Source organism: Pan paniscus, chromosome 21 (genome assembly GCF_029289425.2).
Source record: "Pan paniscus chromosome 21, NHGRI_mPanPan1-v2.0_pri, whole genome shotgun sequence".
In the NCBI taxonomy this organism is placed as follows: Eukaryota; Metazoa; Chordata; class Mammalia; order Primates; family Hominidae; genus Pan; species Pan paniscus.
The window spans coordinates 39,502,271-39,520,303 of NC_073270.2; the positions used below are offsets into that span (position 1 = coordinate 39,502,271).

The window sequence follows — 18,033 nt, forward strand, 5'->3', positions numbered from 1 at the left end:
CTGTTCTGCCACTCCTACAGAGCGCAGGCCAAGGAGACTACATTTCCCAGAATGCCACACGCCCTTTGACCCCAGCTACAGCAAAAAGACGCGCCGGGGAGCGCCTGAAGCCGGAAGACTATAGCTTCCCGGCATGCAGCGCGCTTCCCCCCATTAGATTTGAGGCGCGGCCGGCGCGTTGCCCACTGGGAGTTGTAGTCAGTGGCGCGTTGCCCTGACGCCTGCCGGGCCGGGCGTGGGGGCCTGTGGGAGGTGGCGCGGCCGGGCCCAGCTGCGGGGCGGAGGCGGAGGCGGAGGAGAGGCCTTCGGCGGCAGGGAGCGGCAGGACTGGGAGAGGGCGCCGGAGCCGACCCGAGCCGAGCCGAGCCGAGCCGGAGCGGGCGGCGAAGGCCGGCGCGGCGAGCAGCAGCCATGTCGGTGTTCGGGAAGCTGTTCGGGGCTGGAGGGGGTAAGGCCGGCAAGGGCGGCCCGACCCCCCAGGAGGCCATCCAGCGGCTGCGGGACACGGAAGAGATGTTAAGCAAGAAACAGGAGTTCCTGGAGAAGAAAATCGAGCAGGAGCTGACGGCCGCCAAGAAGCACGGCACCAAAAACAAGCGCGGTGAGGCTGCCCGGCCCCTTCAGACTTGCCACGGGCTCCCCCCAGGCTCCCCGGGCCCGGACTTCACCTTCATCAGACTCGCCTCGGGGTCTGGTCTGACCCTGGAACTCTCCGGGTCAGACTTCTTGCCGGGTCTGGGACCCCCTCCCCGACTCCCTTCAATGTCTCCCCGATCCCTGGACTTTTCCATCGTCAGACTTATTCTGCCCTCTCCCCTCAGCCTCTCTCCACCCCGCCAGGTCCCTTCAGACCCCAATCTCACAGCACTTTCCTCCGCCCTCACTCTGTCCCTTTCTCTTCCGCCTTTTCCTTCTCGCCTCACCCACCTGCCTAGCTACTGCCCCTGCCTCCTCCTCGGCTCATTTCTGCCCCCATCCTAGCATTTCTGTGCTTCCTGGTCCTACCTGTGCCCTCTCCCGACTCCTCGGTGGAATCTGTGAGCTGCCCCTTGGCCTCTCCCCTGTCCTCTTATCTCAGAATTCTCGTTGAAAAGCCTCCTTGCTGGAGAGAAAAGGGGGCTAGGGGAGATGAGACCCCCGATTCCTGCTCTATTCACTTGCTGAGTGAACTTGAGCAAGTTGCTTTCCCTTTGAGGCCTCAGTTTCCCCATCCGTCAGCCAGAGTTCGGCCTCTGTTGAGGCCTAAGGTGTTTTCCAGCGTTGTGATTCACTTTTTGTTGCCTCATAGCTTGACCTTACCAAAGTTTCCCGTGGCGCAAGCCTTCACCCCATGACTCACCGCTTCCCCATCCGTCTGAACCAGAAATAGAGACTCCCGACTGCTCCCCAGTCCCCACTACTAGGATTCAGGGCCCCAGTATTGAATCTTGAGGCACTGCTTACTTTACTTCCTGTTGTCGTATGGCTTTCTGGGCATTCTAAGTGCTTTGTGTTTTTCTTAAGTGAGATGAATGTGAAAATACTTTAAAACTGTAAAGCAGTTTAGAAATGTTTGCTTTTTCTTGTTATGGCCATGTGAGAGTGAATCACAGAACGACATCCCTTCCCCTTGAGAGGGGTTTAGGATTGAGGTAATTCACTCAGAAGTCTGCTAGTGACTAGCAGTGTGACCTTGAGCTCATTTACCTTTCTGAAAGGAAAATCATGGATTTACAGTGCTCAGCACATAGTAGGGGCTAAATCGATGTTTTCTCCATTCTAATAGGAGAACAAAATAGCCTATCTGGAGGATGCTTCTCTGCTGATAGTCAACAGATATTCTGGAAATTCTTTTTAGTGCCTGCTGCATGCGCTGTATTCATAGGGGTGAATAAAACACGGCCTCAACCCTAATGGGAAAGAAGACAGAAACAGGAAAATAAATGAAGAAAATATTGTCCGGGGGTGATAAGTACTAAACACACAAAAAGATGGTCTGATAGGGAGTGGTGGAGTGGGAGGGATGCCACTTTAGATAGAATGGTCAGGGAAGGCGTCTTTGAAAAGGTAAAGTTTGAACTGAGTCTGGAGAAGGAACCAGCTCTGTAAAAAAAAAAAAAAAAAAGGGGGGAGGAGCCTTCTGGGCGTGGAAAGCAGCATGGGAAAAGGCTCGGAGGTTGGCAGGTTGTAAGAAACCGAAGAGAGAGACCCTTGTGTCCAGAGTGTAGTGCTTGGAGGGAGAGTGGTATGGAATAAAGGGGGTGGGGCTTGGACTTTGAACCTGTTGGTGAAGAGTTTGAATTTTATTCCAAGTGGATGGAAAGCTTTTGCAGAGTATTTTGTTGGAACGTGTCCTTATTGACAGAGTTTTTAAAACATCATCTGGCTGCTCTTTGGAGAGTGGGTGGGGGATGAGGGTGGGAGCAGGGAGAACAGTGAGGAGGCAGCTGCAGTGGTCCATTTGTGGCCTGGACTCCAGCTTAGTTGTGGAGATGGGAACAGGGTTATATTTTGCTGTCTCTAGCTTTTTCCTCTGATGACTCTCCCTCAGTCCAGATCCTCTGTTTATGGTCATCAGAATCAGTGTTTTTAGCTTTCTGCATTTTGGAATGCAGGAGGAGGGTGTCAGTTTACCATTTTCCTCTGATCTTTTGGTCTGGAGCTAGCTTAGTTTCCGGAGTTTGTTTTTTTGTTTGTTTGTTTGTTTTTTTTTGAGATGGAGTCTCGCTCTGTTGCCCAGGCTGGAGTGCAGTGGCGCGATCTCAGCTCACTGCAACCTCTGCCTTCCGGGTTCAAATGATTCTCCTGCGTCAGCCTCCTGAGTAGCTGGGATTACAGGTGCACGCCACCATGCCTGGCTAATTTTTGTATTTTTAGTAGAGATGGGGTTTCACCATGTTGGTCAGGCTGGTCTTGAACACCTGACCTCATGATCTGCCTGCCTCAGCCTCCCAAAGTGCTGGGATTACGGGCATGAGCCATCGCACCCAGCCGTTTCTGCAGTTTTGGCGATCGAATTGACTTTCAAGGGGCTGCGGGAGAGCTCGCCAGCCAACTGTGGAGGACCCATCTCAGTTGTCAGACTTGCTGAAAGCAGGCTGTCTTCCTGAGTTTGCTTGAGAGGATGGGAGCTACTGTAACCTACCCTTCTTTTTAGCATCCTCTAGGAGGAAGGTCTTAGTGTGGGGAGGTGAACACTACCACATTACCATTCAGTTAGTCTACTTATTCACCTGCCACTATGCTGGGACCTTGAGAGTCAGAGATGAAAATACACTGTGTCAGCCCTTCAGGAACTCGGAATTGGAAGTGTGGGGTGGGAGTGTATGTGCGTGTGAGAGAGCAGGAAATTATAACAGTGCAGAAACATGAGTGTGTACATGGGCTGAGGCTGCAGAGGAGGTGGCACCTGTTTGGGGGGAAAGGATAAAGAAGACTTGGCAGAGGAAGGAGAACGTGAGGTGGGTCAGCAAGGAGTTGGGTGTGTTTGGGAGGCAGTGACAGTGTCGCCTCTGGAGTCTGTGGGTGGGACAGGAGATAACACTGAGAGTGGCCTGTAGTCTTTGGACCTTGACCTGGAAGTGGTGAGGAGCCCTTAGCTGTCCTTTATTTTTATTTATTCATTCACTTTAAGCAACAGGGTCTCGCTCTGACATCCAGGCCGAAGTGCAGTGGTGCAGTTATAGCTCACTGCAGCCTGGCACTCCTGGGCTCAAATGATCCTCTCACTTCAGCCTCCTGAGTAGCTAGGACTTCAGGCACATGCCTAGCTAATTCAAAACATTTTTTTTTGTAGGGACAGGGTCTCGCTGTGTTGCCCAGGCTGGTCTCAAACTCCTGGCCTCGAGCGATTCTCCCGTATTAGCCTCCCAAAGTGTTGGGATTACAGCCACTGTGCTCAGCCCTTGGCTGTCTTTTAAAGCAGAGAGTCATCATATCTGTTTGGAATTTTGAAAGAGCACTCTAGCAGCAGCTTAAAGGAAGAAGTGTAGACTGACCAGGAAGGGACTGGAGGCAAGAATCCCATCAGGGGCAAGGATAGTGCCTTTCAGACCTGGGTTTGAGCTGCAGCTTCATCATTTCCTTGCTGGGTACCTGGGGCAGGTTACTCTGTACCTCAGATTCCTCCTCTACAAATCAGGGTACTAGTATCTGCCTGACTGGATGAAAATATGTTATGCATGCAAAGCTCCTAGGACAATGCCTGCCATATGGTAAGTGACCGATAAATGCTTGCCATTATCATTATTACAAGGAGACTTGCAATTCTTCAGGTGAGAACAAAGGGCCTAGTGTAGAAGCATGGGAAACTGGAAGAGAAATAATACATGTCTGAGACTTTTCTGAAGGAGAATCAAAAGAGACTTGGTGATTTGTTGTAATTGTGGGAGTGGGCAGGACGAAGGAGAGAGGGGAGTGGAAGATGATTCCCCAGTTTATAGCTTGGGCAGCTGGTTGGATGGTGATGGCAGTAATGAAGTTGGGAAACAGGAGAAGGAGCGGGTACTTGATAATAGTATAGTCCTGGTAGGTTTGGAAAACCGCTCAGCATCCCCTGAGACTGTGAGGTCCATGAAGTAAGATGTGATGGTCACATTCATCACTGTGTCCCCACCACCTAGCACAGTGCTTTGCACATGGTTAATGGTCAGCATTTGTTAAATGAAAAAAACAATCTTGTGGGTAAGTTCTGTTATTCCCATTGTACAAGAGAGGAAAATGAGGCTCACGACGGGACGAACTCAACTCAAAGACCAGTTCTGTTGACTGTGGGCATCTTGTGTTGTTTACTCCCATGATGACTAAGGGTGTCATCATGACCATCACCATGTTCATTAAACACTCAGTTCATTAAACACCCACCTGTGCAAGGTGTGGTGCTGAGTAGGGGAAAAAGAAGTAAAGCAGAAACAGGCTGTTCCCTGCTGGGTGTGTAGCCAAATGTAGATGCTATCTTTGAGGCATACACATTGGAAAGATGAAACAAACTTCAGAAGCTTTGAAACAGACCTCAGAAGCTTGAGTAGAGTATTTGCTCTGTGTAGGTGTGTCCCAGGTAGTGGTTCCAGTGAGGAGCCTAGAGCAAAATTTGGATTGCTTTTTTTTCCCAAATTTCATTTCTTTTTCTTTAGTCATATATTCATTCTTAAGCATGTGGCAGGCCCTTACTGTGTCCTAGGCCCCATCCTTGGTGCTGAGAATGCAGACGTGAACCAGATGTGGTCTCTGCCATCCAAGGGACTTAAATATCATCATTTATGAAATAATATTCATCTCACATGGCTATGGTGAGGATTAACTAAGATAATATATGAAAGAGTGTGGCAAATTGTGGATATTGTTTAAGTGTACTTTTCTTTTCTGATAAAGTTATTGTTGATCAGACTTCTTTGGTTTAGTTGTCTCTTTCATTGAGAACTGGATGGAAACCAAGATCAGAGTTTAGGTGAACTGACAAAAATCACCCAAAGCTAGGTCTTTTTTGGTACCTTTCTAAACAATGCCCTTTGGTTTTCTCCCTAAGAAAGGTGATCATACTTTTCTGGAGAACATGTGGGAAAAAAAAGAAAAGAAAAAAATGGAAGATGATCAAATATCAAAGATTCTTTTCTTTTTAAGTCTTTTTTTTTTTTCTCTCTTTTATTTTATTTTATTTATTTTTTTTTCTTTTTTATTGATCATTCTTGGGTGTTTCTCGCAGAGGGGGATTTGGCAGGGTCACAGGACAATAGTGGAGGGAAGGTCAGCAGATAAACAAGTGAACAAAGTTCTCTGGTTTTCCTAGGCAGAGGACCCTGCGGCCTTCCGCAGTGTTTGTGTCCCTGGGTACTTGAGATTAGGGAGTGGTGATGACTCTTAACGAACATGCTGCCTTCAAGCATCTGTTTAACAAAGCACGTCTTGCACCGCCCTTAATCCATTCAACCCTGAGTGGATACAGCACATGTTTCAGAGAGCATAGGGTTGGGGGTAAGGTCACAGATCAACAGGATCCCAAGGCAGAAGAATTTTTCTTAGTACAGAACAAAATGAAAAGTCTCCCATGTCTACCTCTTTCTACACAGACACAGCAACCATCCGATTTCTCAATCTTTTCCCCACCTTTCCCCCCTTTCTATTCCACAAAACCGCCATTGTCTTCATGGCCCGTTCTCAATGAGCTGTTGAGTACACCTCCCAGATGGGGTGGTGGCCGGGCAGAGGAGCTCCTCACTTCCCAGTAGGGGCGGCCGGGCGGAAGCGCCCCTCACCTCCCGGACAGGGCGGCTGGCCGGGCGGGGGGCTGACCCCCCCCCCACCTCCCTCCCGGACGGGGCGGCTGGCCAGGCGGGGGGCTGACCCCCCACCTCCCTCCCGGACAAGGCGGCTGGCCGGGCAGAGGGGCTCCTCACTTCCCAGTAGGGGCGGCCGGGCAGAGGCGCCCCTCACTTCCCCGACGGGGCGGCTGGCCCGGCGGGGGGCTGACCCCCCCACCTCCCTCCCGGACGGGGCGGCTGGCCGGGCAGAGGGGCTCCTCACTTCCCGGTAGGGGCGGCCGGGCAGAGGCGCCCCTCACCTCCCGGACAGGGCGGCTGGCCGGGCGGGGGGCTGACCCCCCCACCTCCCTCCCGGACGGGGCGGCTGGCCGGGCGGGGGGCTGACCCCCCCCACCTCCCTCCCGGACGGGGCGGCTGGCCGGGCGGGGGGCTGACCCCCCCACCTCCCTCCCGGACGGGGCGGCTGGCCGGGCGGGGGGCTGACCCCCCCACCTCCCTCCCGGACGGGGCGGCTGGCCGGGCAGAGGGGCTCCTCACTTCCCAGAAGGGGCGGCCGGGCAGAGGCGCCCCTCACCTCCCGGACGGGGCGGCTGGCCAGGCGGGGGGCTAACCCCCCCCACCTCCCTCCCGGACGGGGCGGCTGGCCGGGCCGGGGGCTGACCCCCCCACCTCCCTCCCAGACAGAGCGGCTGGCCGGGCAGAGGGGCTCCTCACTTCCCAGTAGGGGCGGCCGGGCAGAGGCGCCCCCCCACCTCCTGGACAGGGCGGCTGGCCGGGCAGGGGGCTGATCCCCCCACCTCCCTCCCGGACGGGGCGGCTGGCCAGGCGGGGGGCTGATTCCCCCCACCTCCCTCCCGGACGGGGTGGCTGGCCGGGCGGGGGGCTGACCCCCCCCACCTCCCTCCTGGATGGGGCGGCTGGCCGGGAGGGGGGCTGACCCCCCCCACCTCCATCCCGGACGGGGCGGCTGGCCGGGCAGAGGGGCTCCTCACTTCCCGGTAGGGGCGGCCGGGCAGAGGCGCCCCTCACCTCCCGGACGGGGCGGCTGGCCGGGCGGGGGGCTGACCCCCCCACCTCCCTCCCGGACGAGGAGGGAGGACGCTCCTCACTTCTCAGACGGGGTGGCTGCCGGGCGGAGGGGCTCCTCACTTCTCAGACGGGGTGGTTGCCAGGCAGAGGGTCTCCTCACTTCTCAGACAGGGCGGCCGGGCAGAGACACTCCTCACATCCCGGACGGGGCGGCAGGGCAGAGGTGCTCCCCACATCTCAGACGATGGGCGGCCGGGCAGAGACGCTCCTCACTTCCCAGATGTGATGGCGGCCGGGAAGAGGCGCTCCTCACTTCCTAGATGGGATGGCGGCCGGGCAGAGACGCTCCTCACTTTCCAGACTGGGCAGCCAGGCAGAGGGGCTCCTCACATCCCAGACGATGGGCGGTCAGGCGGAGACGCTCCTCACTTCCCAGACGGGGTGGCTGCCAGGCAGAGGCTGCAATCTTGGCACTTAGGGAGGCCAAGGCAGGCGGCTGGGAGGTGGTTGTAGCGAGCCGAGATCACGCCACTGCACTCCAGCCTGGGCGCCATTGAGCACTGAGTTAACGAGACTCCGTCTGCAATCCCGGCACCTCGGGAGGCCGAGGCTGGCGGATCACTCGCGGTTAGGAGCTGGAGACCAGCCCAGCCGACACATCGAAACCCCGTCTCCACCAAAAAAATACGAAAACCAGTCAGGCGTGGCGGCGCGCGCCTGCAATCGCAGGCACTCGGCAGGCTGAGGCAGGAGAATCGGGCAGGGAGGTTGCAGTGAGCTGAGATGGCAGCAGTACCGTCCAGCTTCGGCTCGGCATCAGAGGGAGACCGTGGAAAGAGGGGAGAGGGGAGAGGGGAGAGGGGAGAGGGGAGAGGGGGGAGGGGGGAGGGGGGAGGGGGAGGGGTCTTTTTAAGTCTTGGTAACTAGCTAAGGAAATATCTACTCTAGATGGTTCAGATTTCCCTTTTTTTCCTGTTTTAGTAAAGATGAAAACAGTTGTAGACAAGATCATAGTTTAACAAGAGAATTGGAGAAGATTAGGAAATGGAGAGTGGCATCTAAAACACCCTACACTGGTACATTTCTGTGGATTTATGGATGCAAATCAGTTCATTTACAGGTTAATTTAGGTTTAGCTGAGAATGTCTGATGGATGCACAGAGGCCAGAAGCTCACAAGAGATATATCTTCATTAAGTTCTGCTCATTGCTGGAGTGAGGGTGGTTTTCTCATGTTTAATAAAGTCTCTCTCAAACATGAGCGTATGTGAAGACATTGTAATAAGTTTATAGTGAACGTGGCTCTTTGGTTCTCTGGAATCAAGATCTCAGGTTGAAAAGCACAGTGTCTCAATGGTGCATGTGCCAGCAGTATCTCTTATCCGAGGCCCAGGGATAGAAAACTCGAAATCCACCCAGGGAAGTGAGCAGTGGGAATTTCCCTCAGTGACGCTTAAGTTTCTTGTTTGGAAAAATGGTTGGCTAGATTGAGTTTGGTTTACTTCTTAAGACAGATGGAGTACCAGAGGCCCTATGTGTTGGCTATCCAAACACGCTGGTTCCTTTAATTCAAATGACAAAATCCTTATTTTGCCCCATTTGGCAGGGAGATTAGATATTTTTAATTGCCTGCCAGAGTAGGTTTATAATGTGATTTGTAACTCAAGATAGATTTTGTTTGGAAGTTTAACTAAACGTGAAGACCTGTGAGCAGGACTGTTTTGCTTGGAGAAACCTTGAGTTGTCCAGAGTTGGGTTTGAGTGTGGAGCGAGGTCTTGGAGAGCATCCTATGAAGATGTGTGTGAGCCAGCCATCTCCGAGGCGTAAAGCCAGGACCTAGTTTGTTTACAGTGGTCCAGAGCCTTGACATGAAGCCAGAGCCCACCAGGAGGAGGGGCAGAGCTCTTGGGGCCTTGAGGAATTTCTTATGAAAACTTAGTCTTCTTGCTCAGAATTATTTTGGGTTGTGCCACTGTCTTTAAGAGTGTGAGAGAGAGGATATTAGAAAACAACTTTAGTTGGTCATTTTGCAGATGGATGATAATATTTAGAAGGGGAAAATCTGAGCATAGCAATGGGAAACTACAGATCTAGCTGGTTATAGTACTGGCCTGTTTTTAAGCTGTTTGGCTCAAGTCAGCAATCATTTATTACGTTTCTTCTAGGTGGAAGGTGTGGTGATGTGGGCAAAAGATTCCCAGTTTGAATGCAGCTTTACCTTTCACCAGTAGTACCTTGGCAGTTACTTATTTTCTCTGAGTCTCAATTCCCCACTGTGTGAAAAGGGAAATACTACCAATACTTACTTGTTAGGGCTCTTATGAGGATGTGGAATAAGTTGATGTATGTAGAGTGCCTGCCAGAATGCCTGGCAAATAGGCGAGATGAAACTGTTTCCTTGGCTTCCCAGGGATAGTCTTAGGAACAGTAAGGCTATAAAGATGGATGAGACACTGCCTTCTCCCCACAAGGCCCCACACAGTTCATCGAGGAAGACACACAGGTAAAAGTAACTATGAGAAAAGGCAAACCCCAAGTTTACAAATGAAGTGTTAGAGGAAAATACAGCAGGAAGAGTTTAATTCATCTCTGAGGTTGCAGGTTCATCTCACCCAGCCACCGATCTAATGCCCAGATTCCCTCTGTGGCATTCCTGCCAAGTGATTAACCTCTGATTGAACCCCTCTGTTGACAGGATTTATATTAGGTGCCCTATCCTCTCACACTATAGCATAGTCTGTCTCTGGACAGCTCCGACTGTAAAATCACCTTTCTTATTTGGGACTGATATCTGTCTTTCTATAGTACCTACCTCTGCTACAGGTTGGGATGATAGCTCCATAGGGAAGCAGCCTGGGCTGGTGAAAAGAATGTGGGATTTGGGGACAGAAGGGTTGGGGCAAATCCCAGCTTTGACACTAGACATTTGTGAACTAGAAAACGGGTTGTGATTTCTGCCTCTTGGGGCCACAGAGAACAGGTCTGATCCCGCGTCTACATCACAGATCAAGGAAGATTGTGCTTATGTCTCAAGCCTGCACTTCTCTAGGACAGCCATTCTACATTTCATTGACTGTCCATTTTTTGGTGCTTCTGTTCCTTCCTTTTTACTGTCCTTTGGATGTGCTCCTGTTCACCAGTGTTGCTCTTTTTTTTTTTTTTTTTGAGATGGAGTTTTGCTCTGTTGCCCAGGCTGGAGTGCAGTGGCGCCATCTCATCTCACTGCAACCTCCGCCTTCCGGGTTCAAGTGATTATCCTGCCTCAGCCTCCCGAGTAGCTGGAATTACAGGCATGCGCCACCAAGCCCAGCTAATTTTTTTGTATTTTCAGTAGAGACGAGGTTTCACCATGTTAGCCAGGCTGCTCTTGAACTCCTGACCTCAAGTAATTCACCTGCATCGGCCTTCCAAAGTGCTGGGATTACAGGCGTGAGCCACCGCGCCTGGCCAGTGTTGCTCTTAAGGTGTGGAGTGGACAGAGCTGAATAATCTGAATATTCTAGCCAAAGTCTGAGCAGCACAACCCTAGAACAGGCAGGGCCGAGCCGTTTGTTTAGGAACTAGTTTGGTTATGAGTGCTCTTTAGCCCTGATACTTCCGGTATCACTGAGACAGGGAAAAGTGATTGTATTTTCCTGTGGCTTATTCATTAGTAAAGGGATGAGCATCTAGGAACCCCTAAAGTTTGTTTGGTCCTTCTTAAGGAGTCTTAGCTGAAGGATTGAATGATTTAAGTTCTTAACAAGAGCATCTGCTGGCTTGATTCCCTGACAGCTGATATTTCTAGCTCTACCTCCTCCCTCTTCCTTACAGGGCAAAGCTGGCTTGGAGGGTTTATTTGAGTGATGGAGGAAAGCTATACATCCCTCTGGTTGTGGTTGTTTAGCTCAAAAGGTCAGTGATGTGGTATAGTGGAAAAGGTGCTAGCTTTGGGGTGAGAAGGCCTGAGTTCACGTTCCACCTCTGCCGCTTGCTAGTTTGGTAACCCAGGGTAAGCCTCCTCATGTCTCTGAACAACAGCTTCTTTAGCTACAAAAATGGAATACAGAATTGACTACACAAGCTTTCTGCTCAAAGTGTGGGCTATGGAGACATCTGGGAAATTGTTAGAAACGTGGATTCTGGCCAGGCGTGGTGGCTCACGCCTGTAATCCCAGCACTTTGGGAGGCCAAGGCGGGCGGATCACGAGGTCAGGAGATCGAGACCATCCTGGCTAACACGGTGAAACCCTGTCTCTACTAAAAATACAAAAAAAAAAAAAAAAAAATTAGCTGGGCGTGGCAGCTGGCGGCTGTAGTCCCAGCTACTCAGGAGGCTGAGGCAGGAGAATGGTGTGAACCCGGGAGCCGGAGCTTGCAGTGAGCCAAGATAGCACCACTGTACTCCAGCCTGGGCAACAGAGCGAGACTCTGTCTCAAAAAAAAAAAAAAAAAAAAAAGAAATGTGGACTCTTAGGCCCCATCCTGACCTACTGAAGCAGAACCTGCATTTTATGAGATCCTCAGGTGGTTTGTATGCCCATCAAAGTTTGAGAGATTTTAAAACAGATCTGGATATTTTGCACTTTGGGGACTCTGATGTTGAGATCCCAAATCTTTGATCTTAATGCTGTATAGGTACACATTTGCATTTAATTTCAGTTGATCCATTTTCAAAGATGGTAGCTGGAAACTTGCTTCATTCATGAATCTATTTGATAGATAAGTATGTAGTAATTTGAGCTGTATGCTAGATACTGTCCTAGTTGCTGAGTAAATGCAGATGAAGACAGGTCATTGCCTCTGAGGTGCTTATAATCTAGCCAAGTGACACAAGTAAACAGATAACCAGGGTACAGTGTGATTTGTTCTAGAAGCATACTTAGGATCCAGTTTGTGACATGCAGTGGAGGGAACTGGAACAACTTCATTGTGGGGGGTGGGGGACTTCAATTTATGTTTTATCGATAGTTATTTTGGGGAGTAATGGAATGTTAGAGCAGAAAGGAACTCAAAATGTATGAGTGCTTGAAGCTTTAAATTAATAGGAAGAGTTTTTTGAGAAAGAAAAACCAGGAACGTGGAACTATTTGCAGTACTTTAAAAAAGTACTTTATTTGAATCAGAAGCCTCTTAGCGGGGACATGAGAATGGATCAGTGTTTAACTTGGTCATAAAATAATTAGCTTTGGAATACTAAATTTAGAGTATAGTTTATTCTGATAATTAATTTGCTTAATTATTCAGTTAATGATTCAGTTAAAATTATAATTGTCTTCCTACGAAAGGAAGTAGGAACTAAGAAACCTGAGCAGTAGATTCTCTACTGTCTGCATAAGCAATCATTATAAATTCCTGGTTTGGCCGGGTGCGGTGGCTCACGCCTGTAATCCCAGCACTTTGGGAGGCTGAGATGGGCAGATTACCTGAGGTCAGGAGTTCGAGACTAGCCTGGCCAGCAAGGCGAAACCCCATCTCTACTAAAAATACAAAAATTAGCTGGGCGTGGTGGCAGGCACCTGTAATCCCAGCTACTTGAGAGGCTGAAGCAGGAGAATCGCTTGAACCATGGAAGTGGAGGTTGCAGTGAGCCGAGATTGCACCACTGCACTCCAGCCTGGGTGACAGAGCAAGACTCCATCTCAAAAAAAAAAAAAAAAAAAAAAAAAAAAATTCCTGGTTTGTAGTCTTTATAATATCTAATAGTTGTATAAATAAAAATAAGACTTTACATGTGTGTAGCCCAGTCGCTATTCCCTGCAGAGGTTTGGAGAGGAGTTGCTACCCAGACTAGGATTTACTCTGTGACTCCTCCAGTAGGGTGAGGAATTTGATCAGCATGGTGTGTCCCAGAGTTCCCTGGACTTGGAGACATTGACTGACAAGACTGACATTTAAAACCCAGATTAGGCTGGGTATGGTGACTCACACCTGTAATCCCAGCACTTTGGAAGGTGAGGTGTAAAGATAACTTGAGGCCAGGAGTTTGAGACCAATATAGGCATCAAAGTGAGACCCTATCTCTATTTTTTTAAAAAAGTTAAAAATAAAAGCCCAGATTATTGCTATTTTCTTTCTTTTCTTTTCTTTTTCTTTCTTTCTTTTTTTTTTTTTTTTTTTTTTTTGTCAGTCTTGCTGTCGCCCAGGCTGGAGTACAGTAGCAAGATCTTGGCTCACTGTAACCTCTGCCTTCTGGGCTGAAGATATCCTCCCACCTCAGCCTCCTGAGTAGCTGGGACTGCAAGTGTGCACCACCATGCCCAGCTAAATTTTTGTATTTTTTTTTTTTTTTTTGTAGAGACAGGGTTTTGCCATGTTGCCCAGGCTGGTCTCAAACTCCTGAGCTCAAGCCATCCACCCACCTTGGCCTCCTAAGGTTTTGGGATTACAGGTGTGAGCTGCTGCACACGGCCTATTGCTATTTTATTTATTTATTTATTTATTTATTTATTTTTGAGAGTACTGAGTCTCGCCCTGTTGCCTAGGCTGGAGTGCAGTGGTGTGATCTTGGCTCACTGCAACCTCCACCTCCTGGGTTCAAACGATTCTCCTGCCTCAACCTTGTAAGTAGCTGGGATTACAGGCACGTGCCAGCACACCCAGCTAATTTTTGTATTTTTAGTAGAGATGGGGGTTTCACCATGTTGGCCAGGCTGGTCTCGAACTCCTGACCTCAGGTGATCCACCTGCCTCGGCCTCCCAAAGTGCTGGGATTATAGGCGTGAGCCACCGTGCCCAGCCTACTGTCTCAATTCTCTATCAGGTGAACTAGTTGATTTCATCTCTCCAAAGCATGTTCTCCCTTTAGAATTTTGCACATAGGCAGCATGTCATCGCAGATTGCTTGGCAAGTTTGGAGGTAGGACTTTGGGTGTCAAGTTGTAATGGGCTCCGATAGCCTTCTGTGGCCTTGTCTAAGGAGGGAACTGATATCAGCCTGGCATTCAGCTTGCTGCTCCTAGCTGACAGGGCTGCAGGGCTCACAGCTGCGGACAGCCCTCCTCATGCTTAGATTTTAGAGGTAATTTTGGAGGTGTAAAGGACACAGCAATATAGGCCCAGGCCCAGTTAAGTAATTTTTTCTTTCTTTCTTTCTTTTTTTATTTTTTTGAGACAGAGTCTCATTCTTTCGCCCAGGCTGGAGTGCAGTGGTGCGATCTTGGCTTACTGTAAGCTCCGCCTCCCGGGTTCATGCCATTCTCCTGCCTCAGCCTCTTGAGTAGCTGGGACTACAGGTGCCCGCCACCACGCCGGGCTAATTTTTTGTATTTTTAGTAGAGATGGGGTTTCACTGTGTTAGCCAGTGTGGTCTTGATCTCCTGACCTTGTAATCCACCCGCCTCGGCCTCCCAAAGTGCTGGGATTACAGGCATGAGCCACCGCGCCCGGCCCAGTTAAGTAATTTTCATCATGCTTAAAAACATTGTATTTCAAAGAAAAAATTTTTTTTTTCAGAAAAAGTATCCCCTGGAAATGAAAACATTTCCCCCATCTTTGGGAAATACCATATACTTTACAAACTTGATCATGTTTGATCTTTTCAGCAACTCCATGTGTGAGTGGTATTATCCTATTTTAGAGATGAGAAAGTCGAGGTTCAGATTATATGAGTCACTGGGCAGATCTAGCTCTGTGACTTGGGGATCCTGAGGTGGGCTGTATCACAGTGGATTTTCTGGTGTGTTTGATATTCCATAGGATCTCAGCTCTGTCGCCCAGGTTGGAGTGCAGTGGTGTGATCATGGCTCACTGTAGCCTGGACATCCTGGGCTCAAGTGATCCTCCCACCTCGGCCTCCTGAGTAGCTAGAACTATCGGCATGTACCACCAAACTTGGCTAATATTTTATTTTATTTTATTTTTCAGACAGAGTCTCGCTCTGTTGCCCAGGCTGGAGTGAAGGGGCACGATCTAGGCTCATTGCAACCTCCGCCTCCCAGATTCAAGCAATTCTCCTGTCTCAGCCTCCCGAGTATCTGGGATTATAGGCGTGTGCCACCACAGCTGGCTAATTTTTGTTTAGCCATAGGGTGAAGCCAATAGGGTTGCACCATATTGTTAGGCTGGTCTCGAACTCCTGACCTCAGGTGATTCACTCGGCTTCCCGAAGTGCTGGGATTACAGGTGTGAGCCACCGCACCCAGCCTAATTTTTTATTTTTTATAGAGATGGGAGTGTCACTATGTTGGCCAGGCTGTTCTTGAACTCCTGGGCTCAAGCAGTCTTCCCACCTCAGCCTCCCAAAGAGTTGGGATTACAGGGATGAGTCACCACACCCGGCCCCAGATTGCTATAATCCTTGAGTGCTGGTAATTTATCAATAGACAGAATCTTGTCATTGGAAATCAATTTTTATAATATTCCCTGTACAATATGAGCACCTATCCTTATTCTGCAGAGGAATACTTCACAGTGTTTTATGGCTTCCAAAGAACTTTCACATACATAATCTGGTTTTGAAACTCAGAGAAGCCTTATGTAGGGCAGATTATGGTTTTTAGCCCCATTTTTTCCCTTTTTTTAGAGGAAGAAACTAAGGCTCAAAACAATTAAATTGTGAACCTAGAGGCAGAGTCAAGGCTAGAGCCCTTCTTGAGGCTCCAAGTCTAGTGTGTTTCTGCCACTCTGTGCATCCACCCTGGCTCCTTCCTGTTAATGCTGCATTTCAGATTCCCCCCAGCTTCAGCAAGGCTGTGTCAGTAGTGGGTGTGGTCAGGTTGAGGAGCACAAGGTTGGGGTTGGGGTGTGGGGGTCCCAAGAGTGACTGGACCGTGTTATACACAGTGGGACTAGTGCCAAGGAGACGACCAAGAGGAGACTGTTATTACATTCTGGAATGGCTTGACAGCCTTTATTCACTTGTCTTCATTCATTCAATTCGCTACATCAACATTGTGCATTTCCCTGCCAGGTTTCTATCTTTTCCCGCAATAAGCTCATTTTCTCTGTGACCTCTAGAGTAGGGTTTCTCAACCTTGACTGCTGACATTTTGGACTGGATAATTTTTTTGTTGTGTGGGACTGTCTTGTGTATTGTAGGATGTTCAGCAGAAGCTTTGGCCTCTACCTACTAGATGTTCTTAATACCTCCCCATCCAGTTGTGACAACAAAAATGTCTCCAGATATTGCTGAATGTCCCCGAAAGGGTGGGGGGAGGGTGGCAGAAGCTCCTAGGTTGAGAACCATGGCTCTAGGGCTTGTCAAGCCACTGGAAATAGAGCTCTAGAGTGTTAGAGGCTGGTCTAAGGATAAGGGAGTCATAAAGAGCAGGGCTGGGTGGAGCCTGCTAGGTACTTTTCATTCTACCCTTTTGTTGTTCTGCTGGGGAAACCAAGGTCTAGAGACTTAGCCCAGGGCCACCTGGCTCTGCTTTCTAGAGGTCTGGCTAGGGCTGGGAACTTGACCTGAATCCCTCCCACTCAGGACTCTTTGATCAACCCATAGTCCCTAGTCTTTTCAGGTTGAAGAAACCTTTTCTAATTTCAAAAAATATCAAGAACAGGTGTATGATAATAGTTGTACTTTTAATACCCGTTAATTGAGAAGATCAGATATTAATTCCCTTCAACCGATATTCACTATATACCCACCGTCTTTCTTCTCTAGGATTGTGTCTGCGTAAATGGTAGATGGTCACATGGTAGTTGTTTTTATTATTGTGTGATATATTCATCATTTAGTGCACAGGCAGGGCACAGTTGGGCATATTCACAGAGCGCTGGAGTGACCACTGTGAACCCTATGAGCTCACAGTCCATAGGTTGGGAACTGATTGACACATTATACCAGGAGACTTGAGAGAACAGCAGGCCTGAAACTCTGGGCTTTTCCTGAAACCATGAGCTGTCTTCACACTTGAGATGGAAATCTCCACACTCTGGAAATAAAAAGCCAACAGGCTACCCAGAGTGCTCAGTGCTGCTCTCTCAACAGCTATACACTAGGGCATTTGTGATAAAAGAAGAAGCATTTGGCTGGAAACAAGCTTTAAGTTTCTAGCATTAGTTGGTAAATGGTGCATGGGTCTAAGGGGAGTATAAAATAATGGCCTTGAACTTGGGAATCTGTGTTTGCAGAGCCTCTCATCTCAAAGCACTGAGCTTCTCTGACAAGAACCATTGTTCTTATTTCAGAGGTAAGAGGCAGAGAGGCCAAGCCCACACAAAGGGTCTCTGAAAAAGAGCCAGCTCCTTCCAGGTTTAGGAGCTTGGACCCCTGGTTGGCATCCTAGGGTGGAGCTGTTTGGTTTTATCAGGTGATGGTGGGAAAAGGAAAAAAGTTTGTTAAGTTCCACCCAGTTTGGCAAATATTTTGAGTGTTTACTGTGAAAGACTCAATTTGAAGGGACGGTGTGGGTCATAGTTCTTACCCTCCAGGAACTCCCTGTCTGGTGAGGGCTGTAGAGAAAGACAGTGCATAACTCTCCGTAAAATAAGGCACGCCTACCATTGGTATTCAGTCAAAGTATGGTAGGAAAAGGAAGGAGGAAGAAGTGAATTCCAGCTGGGAGACTCTAGGGTAGTGCCAGGGGGATGGCAGGGATTCTGAGCTGGGACTTGATGAATGGGATTTGGGAAGGAGGAGGCCGGTAGGACCATTCGAGGCAGAGGGGACCGTGGGACCCAAGGTACAGAGATTAGCATATGCTGTGTTTGTATGTGGGAGGGTTGAGGGGTTATGGGGTATAGATGAGGGGTAGTGGTGGCTCAGGTTGGGTGAAAGTATGGGTTGCGGCCTCCCTGAGGGGCCCTGGATGCCAAGCTGAGGAATCTGTGTTAGTTTGAATTT

The 18,033-nt window shown here is 49.6% G+C and overlaps 1 protein-coding gene across 1 annotated transcript in view; it reads left to right on the forward strand.

Annotated features, from left to right (window-relative positions):
* The first annotated feature begins 238 nt into the window (after nucleotides 1–238).
* Nucleotides 239–18,033, forward strand: part of CHMP4B (charged multivesicular body protein 4B) — a 47,771-nt gene continuing 29,976 nt past the window's right edge. Inside the window, exon 1 of the mRNA XM_034947600.3 lies at nucleotides 239–601. Coding sequence (XP_034803491.1) covers nucleotides 412–601 — 190 coding nt within the window. The 5' untranslated portion in view covers nucleotides 239–411. The remainder of the gene's footprint in view (nucleotides 602–18,033) is intronic.